This window comes from Eupeodes corollae, chromosome 2 (assembly GCF_945859685.1).
Source record: "Eupeodes corollae chromosome 2, idEupCoro1.1, whole genome shotgun sequence".
Lineage (NCBI taxonomy): Eukaryota > Metazoa > Arthropoda > Insecta > Diptera > Syrphidae > Eupeodes > Eupeodes corollae.
Genome location: NC_079148.1, coordinates 46,805,882 through 46,818,131, shown reverse-complemented (window position 1 = coordinate 46,818,131; position 12,250 = coordinate 46,805,882). Strand labels below are relative to the sequence as shown.

Sequence of the window (12,250 nt, the reverse complement as noted above, 5' to 3'; positions counted from 1 at the left end):
TAAACGTGGAATAAAAAAAAGGGTTAGGTCTTATCTAAATTCAAATTACTAAATTCAAAATGTTATGAACAAAACTAAATTCATACTAAGTGACGTTTACTAATTTAAACCGCCGAAGAAGGGTTTTTAGATTTTCCAAGGAAAATTTGAGGAAACTTATTGCGGTTGTTAACGATGACCTAAACAAAACCTAAATGAACACAGACACATTACAAACAATTATACTAATATTGACAGAAACATATGAACAAGAGAATTCCTTTGTGTGTAGTAGATTTTCTTAAGGGATTTTTCGTAAACGTCACTTTACTATTCCACGAACATTATGGTTTTATTCATGAAACATTTTAACCCACAGCTTAACTCTTATTCCCTGGTCTAGTAAACTCGCTGAATAAAGGTGGAATTAGCGTTTTTTATTAATTTGGCTGTAAAAGTTTAAGTTGACATTTTGTAATGTTAACTTCAATAAAATATTAAGACACACAAAGATGCTAAGATCTTTTAGAATAATTAAAGTCGGCTTACTAGCTTGTTAGCACATGCTTGGCATTTTAAATCAATTGAGAAACAAAATAATAATAACCTAGATACTCATTTTAGGGCAGTGGGATACTATTACTAATCTATGTATGTAATACCGGTCTTTTTCTAAAATGGTATAAAACATTTCATGCGATTGTGAAACATACCAATTTGTCGAATTAAAATTAAACAATTTTGTTGAATTGTGGTAATAAATCTTTGGAAATATAAACAAATATCTCTCTAAGATCTCTAAAAATCTCGACTCATGCGATATAGTACAGTTAGGAAACGAATTTTTCAGAACAACAAAAATTGCTTTTCTTATTGTCCTTTCTTTAACTTACATTACCATTAACATTAGTTAAAAGATCTTTTAGCAACAACAAAACGTGGCTAAGATGAACCATGATTGAAAATTGTTTGAATGGTATAATTGAAAAATCTCAAAATTATAGTTTTTAGATATCTGTTTGATTTTTTTAATTTACATGTGTCGAGTATACACCGAAAAATGGTCTTTAATTTTAATGAACATCATACATTAAAATTTTCAAAAATGTAACTTAATAAGTTCTAAAATGAGATTGCGCTCTCCCTGATGAAAATACATCGTTTGTTAGTTTGAGCTAATATCCTTTAAACTTTAGAAAATACCCCAATTTTAAATAAACCGATATATATAGCTTCCTTACAATCGGACACGAAACAAGACTGAAAAAACGAACATTAACAACAATCAACATTATTTTAATATTTTAAGACTATGTTTTGGTTAGTTTATTTTTATCAATTGTACTCTGCAATGTTTGGTCTTAATTGAAGGTTCTTATATTGAGAACTACGGTTCAACAATTTTATATATTTTCACATATGTTCGTACTCGTTATGTCAAACAATACAGTCTCAGAAAAATTGTTTACATAACATTCATTTATTATAATTTATAATTTTATATTCTTTTGTGGCACTTTGTACATTATGTAGTATTCTGTATTATTCTTTTTATTTATGATTACAAATATAAAAAGTACCTACCAAATCAACGAGTAGATTCGACCTTAAACGAAGCTCAACATAATCATCCAGCCGAAACGGCCAGCGGAGCGCGGGTTAGTGAGTGGCAAGTTGGTCAAAATGACTAATATATGTAGCATGTATGCTAGTCCCTTGTGCTCGTATTCACTGGTTGAATACTTTACATATAAACGCGGACATCCGACTCTATACAGCAGGTAACAACCATTTAAGTAAATACACGGATCGGTTGCAACAAGTTGCTCTTAAAAAGTTGATAAAACAAATAAACACAAGTGAAGTAAGGCAGGTGGTCCCTTTTAACAGCACTTTTTTCACTTTTTAAGTTGAAATGGGGAAATAATGTATTAAAAATGACAACCACTCTGAAATAAAAATAACTATTTAATAATATCATTTAATTTTGGAATTTGAAGAATCTGCTTCCATTGGATTCTAAGAAAATTAACTTTAATGCTGTAAAAATGCCATTTAAAAATCGACTCTGAAGATAAAGTTGTCTTAACAAACCAACTATGAAAATTTAAGGACCAAGACGAAATTTTAAGATGCTCTTTGCAAAACAAACAATTTAAATCGGATTGGCCTGGACACATATTTCGAACGTCATATGATAGATGGACCAAAATAACAACAGAGTTAACTCAAAAAGTGGAGCGACGAATTGCAATCTTTCTGTTCACATTTCTGGTGAGAGAAGAAGATGGAAGATAAAAGTGAGGGGCTTATAACAATCAAACGTATTAATTAAGTACGTGTAAACAATGTTTAACTTTTAAGAGTTAATAACAATGGAAACTTTCAAGCCCAATGAGTAATGACACATAAAACAGAAAAAATGAAAATATAAATAAACCAGCTTGAAGTTTTCTTATAATTATATTTAGGTACTTATATATAAACTGATCGGTACATTTTCAAGTTTTCAACAAAATTTAACCATTGACATCCAGCTGTCAACATATTCATCGCTGGATATTATATCTTTCAAGAATTGAATGATATAAAAATATAAGAAATAAACTTTGTTCTTAAAATTAAATGAAACAGAATTTTAGGAATTTAAATAACGTACCAATTTTTGTAGTCAACTCGTACGAACACATGACGGTGTTTTATACTTCTTTTGAAAAGTCTAATTTCGAACTTTGTTTATAAATTTGGATACAAATAATAATAGTTTTATTTTACGAATCCATAACTAGCCCTTTAGTACCAACGATCAACTACCTTCATCGCATGTAGTACGAAAATAATAATACAAGAACAACAAAAAAAAAACACCTGAAAAGAACAAAGACCTTTTCATTTTGTAGATACATACTGGTGTTGTTGGTTATTAAAATGGGAATAATCAAGAGTTCATCAGCTCAGTAATATTTTGACATTTTTAGATTCTAATTGCATCTTTTGCGTCGATCTATTAGTTTAAACCTTATTAAACGATGAAACCGCCCGATTTGCTATAATTTATTTTGTGTGTCATCTGGGAAAACAAAAAAATGTTTGCCAATTATTCATATGTGCCTAGATCAGTAGTGAACGATACTCAAGTTAAACCAGTATTTGATAAACAAAATAGAGCAGTTTCACCTTTAAGTACGTACCACCAAAACCATAAAGACGACGACGATGATGGCAGCATTAAGCTTAAAGAACAATTGCACGATTCTAAACGAATTTCCTCATCAGCACCATGCGATTTAACTTCTTCAGCTTGGATTTTACGTTATAGTGAATCAGAAGCAAACTTTCACCCGTGGTTTGGTGGTGAAAGAAAAAAGTTTTCTCAATTCGATCTTCTTCCGTGGCGGAGACAAAAAAATACCATAGATTTGGCAAACACTCCACATTGCGGAGATGAATCAAAATTAAAATCAAAACGTTATATTGAAAAAAGTATTTGTTGGTTAAATAAATTAGAAATTCGAAAAAACAAACGGAAACTGAAGCAACAACTTAAATCTTCGTCGTCGTCGGCGGAAGATAGGGAGAATTTCATACGATTTCGGTTGATATTTTTCTTAGAAATTCGACACAAGAAAATGGAAATAATTAAAAAATCTAACTATAAACCGAGGGTTTTTAAAAAAAGTGCACAAACTTTTGGGAATAATAATTGCAATGTGGATTATGGTGAAGTGATAATGACAGGAAGTGGATATTTTAACCAAAGAAATACACCGGTAGTGATTCTAACTGAAACACATTATAAGAGTACAACGAATACTAAAGTGAATAGTGCGAAAATGAAAAGTGCAAGTTCAAAATCCGCAGATGTTAATTCGAAAAATTTGAAAGAAATTGAAAATAAAAGTAGAGGTGTTCCTTGTAGAAAGTGTAAAGAAACAGCCGTACGTCTAAGGTAAACAAAATAACGTTATACCCAGACTGAAACTCATAAGTTATGCAAATAGAAACCTTTTGTTTAATATTTATTAAAACTTAATATTCTATCACGCTTCTGGCAATCATATCAATCTTTTTATTAAAATTGATTTATACAGACATAATTTTAAAAGCTTGAAGTCATTAAAACAATAAAAACTAAATAAAAATCTATTTATAAACCTAACGATATGTTTTATAAGCATACAATTTTTGCCAAGGAACAAAAAATTAAAAATATATCGTGTCGCTATGTTACAAAGTTGAATCATAATAATAACAAGTGCCAAAAGTAGTGCATTGTAACAAGTTAAAAGTGTTTTTAAAAAGTAGCAAAATGCAATTGTATTTGAAATTAGAACAGAAATAGAACAAGTTGTATCGCCTCCGTTAAAAAGAGTGGCCCCTAAAGAGTACAGTTTGTATCTTATTTACTTATTTCACCACTATAACACGAAAATCCCATTGATAAAAACAAAATGTCTCTGAAGTAGAGAGTTTCATTTCACTGCAATTTTTAAAGAAAATCTATTACAATAAATATATTTCTTGGTTAGAGACTTGAAATATTTCAGCAATTTTCTGAAGCTTAATGTTTTTTTTTCTGATTTTCACCGACAATTTTGGGCATCTGTACAAAATATATGTATACTCATATATTTGAACAAAGTTGACAAATCTTCTGGTTATTCTTTCGCTATAAACCTTCATCTGTGGTTTATTTTAGTAAACATCACTTAAGAGCAACTTCGTGAATTATCAATGACTAACCCTATTGAATAAGTCCCAACCTACCGCATCCATTTGGTAGCTACGTTGAAAAAAAATGCCCGGCAAAGAATTTGCTGCAAATCTGGAATCCCTAGTGTGAAACCTTAACAAAACTTATATTTCTTTTCTGTTAAGAAAAAGACTGATATAAGCAGAACCTCTATAAGACATTTTTAGAAGAGTTGATAGATCCACATCTACACTCCGTTTTTTGTTTCTTGTTAATAAAGTTGTCAGTTGATTTTTAACTTCCCATAAGAAGTTATTGTAATGGTTCCGATTTGTCAAATTGAAAATGTTGAAATTTGTTTACGTTTCAAGGTCCCTAGAGTCGAAATAAATGAGTTTTAGAAGGATGTCTGTGCGTGCGTGTGTACATCCGTACGTTCGCGACGTTTTTTTCGTCGTCCATAGCTCCAGAACTAGAAGAGATATCGACGTCTAACAAATTTTGTTAGACAGATAATAAGGCAGAAAGATGCGGAAAGGGCTCTCAACAAAATTGCGAAAAAAATGACGTTTTTGACATGTGATAACATTTTTAGAAAAGTCTAATTGACAGTTTTTTTATAAAAAATAAAAACCTAAAAAAAACATTACTCAAAGTTGGTAAAAATTTAATTTTGACTCAAATATCCTTTCAAAAACCTGAGATTATAGCTTCAAACTTATTTTATCTTATAAGAAATATTGTTTTAAACATTTGATAAAATTTTGAGGAAACTCGAATTGACAGTTTTTTTAACAAAAAATAAATACCTACAAAAATGTATAAAAGTTTTTAAAAATTGATTTTCGACTCAAATGTATTTTCAAAAATTTAAAATATAGGCTTCAAATTAAATTTCTTTTATAAATAAATATTGTTGTCAACATTTAGTTATTTTTTTAATAAAAATCTAACAGTCGGTTTTTTCATGAAAAATTAAAATCTACAAGAAATAGTACGTACAATTTTGTGCGGTTCTCGATATCTCGTGAATACTGGAAAGCATTGACTTCAAATTGATTTCATTCAATCAATTTGTTTTTGTTAGTATAAGAAATGAAAACTTTGAAAAAAGCTACTAATTTGGTAAAAATTGTTTTTCGACTAAAAATCTCGGTAGCAAAAACATGTTGAAATCAAACCATTTCATCATATGTAAAATATTGTTGGTTGTTTTTAAATTTTTTAGAATAATTTAACTGGTAACTTTTGTAACGAAACACGAAAACCTACACACTTTTTAAGCAAGACAAATCGAGAGACGGGATGGGAAGTTATCGCATCCCAGCCTCTTTTTTCAATTTTTTTTTAAAGTCAATTTGGTCCTTAATTCACGAAATATCGAAAATCGAACTCCAATTCTTACCAATTTCGCATTCTAGTTTTTGTAGATATTAATTTTTATAAAAAAAAAACTGATTATACTGAACCTTGCAAAAAATATTTTTTATGAAGCCAATATTTTAATGATTGACAAGATATTTGAGTTGAAAATCAATTTTTACCAAGTTTTAGTAATGTTTTTATTTTTTTGTAAAACTGTTAATTTCATTTTTTACATACAAATATTTTGGAGATAAAATCATTTTTTGGACGTAAAATATTCGATTTATAAGAAAAAACGGTTAATTGATTTTATTTCAAAATTATAATAGTTTGGTATCACGTCTTATTATATAATATACAATTTAATTAAAGTAACACGAGTTTTTGGTTCGTGAGATATTTTAAGTTAACCAAAATTTTAACTTTTTGTTAAATTGCTATGGTAAAAAATTACCTGCTCACTTTTTTTTGAGAACCTTTTCTGCATCTTTCTGTGTTATAATATGTATAACAAAATTTAAATGAAGTCGACTGGTTCTTGATATATGGACGACGAAATAGGTACCCGAACGTAAAAATCTCTTATTTAGATTCTAGAGAACTTGAAACGTTGAAAAATGTCAAAATTTTCAATTGACAAATTAGACTGACTATGAAAGTTGAAAATTCTTTTAAAATCATATTTTTATATTTAGATGTAAGATTAAAGCTCAAATATCTCGAAATCTCCCGAATCGATTTTGAAAATATTAATTATGTAAATTAAGCAATGGGCCATTATCCTTTGTTACAAACTCATGTGTAAGCGTTTCCTTCCTTTTATATTATTCAGAGACCAAAACTTTATCAAGGCAACCTTTATTACAAAATGTTCTTCTAAAAAAGAGGCTGGGATGCGAACCACACTGATAACGTCCCATCTTGTCTGTCGATTAGTCTTGATTTTGTTGTTTAGGTTTGTAGATTTTCGGGTTTTGTTAAAAAAGAAGTTAGTGGAATTATTCTTACAAATTTTAAAATTACCAACAATATTTTTCATATAAAGAAATAGTCTAGTTTTAAAATCTAGTTTTGTTAAATAAATTTTTAGTAGAAACATTTTTTATAACAATTTCTTACATTTTTAAAATTGGATGAATGAAATTAATTTAAGAGATATCAAGAACCGAACATCAATTTTTACCAAATTTTCGAATTATTTCTTGTAGATTTTTTTTTTATGAAAAAACGGATTTTTATAAAAAAAACTACTGAATCTCGAAAACAATATTTTCTGTGAAATAAAACAAGTTTGAAGACAATATTTTTAATTTTTAAAAGCTTTTTGAGTCGTAAGTAAATTTTGACCAAATTTTAGTATTTTTTTTATTTTTTGTGAAAAATAGATTTTTACTAACTCTTATCAATTTTTTTGTTTAGATTTTTTTTGTAAAAAAACTGTAAATTCATTTTTTTCTCAAAATTTTACCAGATGTGAAAAATTAAATTTTTCGTTGTACAAAATTGTTTTGGAGATAAAATCATTTTGTATTGTCAAAATTTTCGAGGTGAACATTTATATAATTTATAAAAAAAACCGTTAATTGGATTCTTTTTTCAAAAAATATATTTGTTTGGTATCACGTTACAATATGTTATAAAAAAAATTAATACAAGTCTTTAGCGTTTTTGGTTCGTAAGATATTTAGGGTTAAACAAAAGTTTCAACTTTTTTTAAACTTATATGGTAAAAAAACCGCCCACGCAATTTTCTTGAGAGCTCTTTCTGCATCTTTCTGTCTTTTTATCTGTATAATAAAATTTATTTGAAGTCGATATCTCTTCTGGTAGTACCCGTAGCGTGATGGTTAGTGCCTTGGACTGTCATGCAAGGGGTCGTTACTGTCTCTTGCGAGGAATTGACAAATCCTCCAAGAGTAAAACTTGGCATGAAAAAGTGCTTTCTTAGCCGTTCGGATTCGGCATATAAACTGTAGGTCCCTTCCATTTCTGACAACATGGCTAGCACACAGAAATGGTTGAGAGTTGTAAGTCACTAGGCCCTGGTTCTTCATGGACTGTTGCGCCACTTAATTTTGTTTTATCTTTTCTGGTTCTTGAGTTCTGGACAACGAAAAAACGTCGCGAACGTACGGACGTACGTACACACGCACGCACAGACATCTTTCTAAAAATCTTTTATTTCGACTCTAGGGACCTTGGAACGTCGACAAATCGGACCCATTACAATAACTTCCTATGGGAAGATAATACAAATGTATGTACACAAAGTATTGATTAATCTAAAATTCCAAAGGTCAACATTACACTTGATTGTTATTAATACTTTTTGGGGAAAATGTTATTTTTCTAAAAAAGTTTTTTTGTCTTTACCCTTTACCCGGAGAAAAAAATCAATAGCCGTTTAGTTTCGCAAAATCTCAAGACTATTTTAACAGATTTGGATGTTTAGATTCTAGTCATAGTCTTCTCATCACTAGGATAGTAAGAAAAAAATAAATTTGTGAGAGCTTTGTATGGGACAAATGTCAACAAATATTTTTATCAAATCAGGAACAGAAGATTAACTACTCCAAAAATCCCAGCTTAACTGATGTTATAGATGCTTTCGATTGCTGTAGTCGATAGATTGTTTTCCTTTTATTTCGGTATAACTGGTGTATTTGTAAGCCTTTGAAAGCACCTTTTAATAAAAAAAATTATCAATTTTTGTCTTTGTATGGGTCCGGCAAAAAGATATCCCATATTTTAAAAGACAATGGAAAATAAATAAACAATTTAACAGACAAATTTTATTGAATTGTTTAAATAAAATACTATGCCATTTTACATTCAATAAAATAATTATTTAGTTTGAAACATAACCATTAACAGCTTTAAATATAAACGTCTAAAAATACGGGAGGTTTTTTTACGATATTACTTCTGCATACACAATACACATAGTCCAAAAAGTCTCTGTACAGCAGCTTTTCTTTTGTTGATTCTGAGATAATATATTTATGATAACAATATATTAAAAACAGGTTTTGAAAATCACAGTTACAATTTTTTAAAATTTGCTAAAAAGCTGAAGGTAAAAACTAACTTTTTTTCAATATTACCTCTTTGGTTCTTACATTTATTCCTAGTACTTTTTTTTTCAAAAAACACGAAAGTAAGTTTGCTGTATTACAGAGACTTTTTGGACTATGCGAATGTTAAGTTTTGATCATTTCTCTATTATTTTATTTATCATCGTAAACTTTGTCAACTTGTGTTTTTATGGTATACCTAAAAGAGTTTTAAAAAGTTTAATAATTTCTTTTAGGTGCTCCGAATCTACTTAATAGTATAAAGTATAATAAGTAGATATCAAATAAAACAGAACATGAAATTTTCGTAAAAGTAAAACACTAAAAAATAAACTTTCACTTGTTTATTAACTGAATTGAAGCGTGTAAGTGTATTACTAAAAATAATAACGTTTGGATATTAACACTTTCAAGTGCAAGTCCAAAAATGTTTTAACAATTTACTTGGAAAGTCATTAATGGTAGTAAAAATAAAGTAGTTCTTTGATTCTGTCTGATAAATAATATTTTATTAATCTCACAAAGTTATAAGAAAGAAAACAAAGTTTTAAGTCATCTAATTAATTAAGATGTCTGCATAAAATTTAAGTTCTTAATATGATGTGCCTCGAAATTGAAATATCCCAATTAACACACAAACGAACTTTCCTCCTTTTCGTAAAACTTTAAAAAACTTCTTTTCCCTTCCATCTTCATATTAAATTTCTTAAGAATACTTTCGATATCGATTGTTCTACTAATAGTCTTTTGAACAACCATATTCATCAATTCAAGCGTGTTCATTGTTATGAACCGATGGGAGGGAGAAATGAATATGTCTTCTAAGAGAATTAACACAAAGATCATTCAATTCAATTGTTTGATCTTGAATGATGTTCAATAAGTTCTAGAATTCTGGAAATGTACATATAAATATTATTAAAATAGATAGGCTAGCTTAAAATTAATTTTGTACAATAAACTTTTATATCTAGTTAAACAAAATTTGAATTATTATGCATAATTCATTCTAACAGCCTATTGCCGTAAGGCGTATACACATGAACATAATGTACGCCTTACTTTTTCTACTTTTTTTGGAATGATAAATGTTTTTCTTGACATTGACTAAGAATGGACATTAAATTCCGTAGGTGCTGAAATTCCTTATGAATTTTTTAATTGCCCTGGGAAAGAATGAGTATTTCAGTTTGGGAGAAAATCGAAACTTCTGAACACACCTCTGCTAAATATTTATGTATATTCAAGAAGCGACATTTTGAGGTAGAGTACCAATGCTTAGCTGTCAATGGCTTTGATTTATATTTTAAGCATTCAATTAAAAGTAAGTTATGGCTGTGGTTAGGGATACAATACATTTTTATATAACAAAACATTTTTTCGCAATGAAGAATAAGTTTGGAAATATCGAAATTCTTAATTCTGTTAAAAAACGAATCCATCGGAAAAAAAGAAATATTCAATTGAAATTTAATTCAGATTTTCAAACTTCACTATGATTACGTTGCATATAAACAGGGGAAACTACTTTAACTTCACATAAGCCCCAAAGTATACCACATATAAACATAATATTTTTTTTTTAATTCAAATTATATCGCAACTGCAACGTTTTTGTTTTTTGTTTTCAGAACTGTTGATTATCCTGGTCATTTCAATAATTCGAGGCAAATGCATTCTCATCAGTTTGACAAATATGATTCAATGCACTCGGGGAGCATTTCATCAATCGAAAGGCCCAATGGAGGTGCTTTGGCTTTACACTACGCAGCCGCGAGAGGTTGCTTGGATTGCGTTCAACTCCTTGTAGAAGCAACTTCTGAAATTTGGTAAGTTTATTTTACAAATGACAAGAAGAATCTCAAATATAAAACGAATTCACTATAAAAGTAAATACAACTATGTCAAAGTTCATAGTTTTGTTACCAGATTTACAAAAAATATAATGTAGCAACATAAAGTTTGATTTATAATTTATTCTTCATCTTTATTACCTAAGAGTTGAATGTGATTTAAAAGATCTAAAATATTCATTTTTTATAACGTATGACTTTTGTTGGTTAGCATGACTATATGACTTGTTTATGTTTATGCGTATCGAACTTAAACACTGTGTCAAACTCACGAACTCGAATACTGATTATCAGAAATATGTAAATTATTCAAATATTCAAAATTTATTATCGAGATATGTATGCATATCGAACTAAATGTTTTGAAAATTTCAGGGCATTTTGTTTGTTTAGCAAGTGATTTTTTAAGACTAGGCAAATAAGATTTCGACTAACAAGCAGCGATTGCGTTGATGTAAATTATTATTTATTTTGAAACATTTTTTTAATACCTTTCGTTATGACATAACTAAAGATGATGCCGGTTTAAATGTCATGTTGCTGAAGATTGTTCCGGATGAAATTGAAAGTTTTTAAGTAGTTTTGTATGGAGGCACTGGCGTTGTAAATTCGTTCTATTCATTTATTATGCGCCTCGTTCTTTTTTAAATTAAAGTAGGCGTGAATATTTAAATTTGTTTATATTTATTTCGTGTGTAATGCAGTACGATGCTCTAAGATTAACTCAAGTGAAGTTCTATTTCAAATCCATATTGAAAATTCGACGTTTTTACTTGAGCTTTTGATTCTGTGACTAGAAATGAGCGATAGAAGGACTTGTAAAATATTACTGTTTTATTGATATCGGTTACCCCGAATATTGAAGAATAATATGATGAATTTAGTCAATTTACAGAAATAACATATAACAATTAAAGCTAATAACATATGTATCTACATATTATGAATGTTACCATTCTCAATTGATTGAAAAGGATTTATTAAGCAATTTCCGAATTTTCTTTCCTATCAGGAATTTGGATTGTTCGTAAATTCAAAGTTTGACTTTAAAGCAGAGGTTTTTTAAGCAAAACAAAATTAACAGACAACCCCAAAACTGAGAATTAAAATAGAAACGAGAAAAATGAAAAAAATGCGATGCTTCCAGTGTTCAGCATATACAGTGTACCAAAAAAATAGTTGTACAGTCGATTTTCTTTTGTTAAAATGCAGTTATCTATAGAGTAAATTGCAAATTTGTTTAACCTCCAGATTAAGTAAAACACATTTTTTTTAAATAAATTGTT

General features: G+C 28.8%; 1 protein-coding gene across 2 annotated transcripts in view; it reads left to right on the top strand.

Annotated features, from left to right (window-relative positions):
• Positions 1-2,935: 2,935 nt before the first annotated feature.
• Positions 2,936-12,250, top strand: part of LOC129948030 (probable serine/threonine-protein kinase DDB_G0282963) — a 43,780-nt gene continuing 34,465 nt past the window's right edge. For both annotated transcript variants that reach the window (XM_056058838.1, XM_056058837.1), the window contains exons 1-2: positions 2,936-3,928; positions 10,743-10,940. In XM_056058838.1, coding sequence (XP_055914813.1) covers positions 3,066-3,928; positions 10,743-10,940 — 1,061 coding nt within the window. In that variant the 5' untranslated portion in view covers positions 2,936-3,065. The remainder of the gene's footprint in view (positions 3,929-10,742; positions 10,941-12,250) is intronic.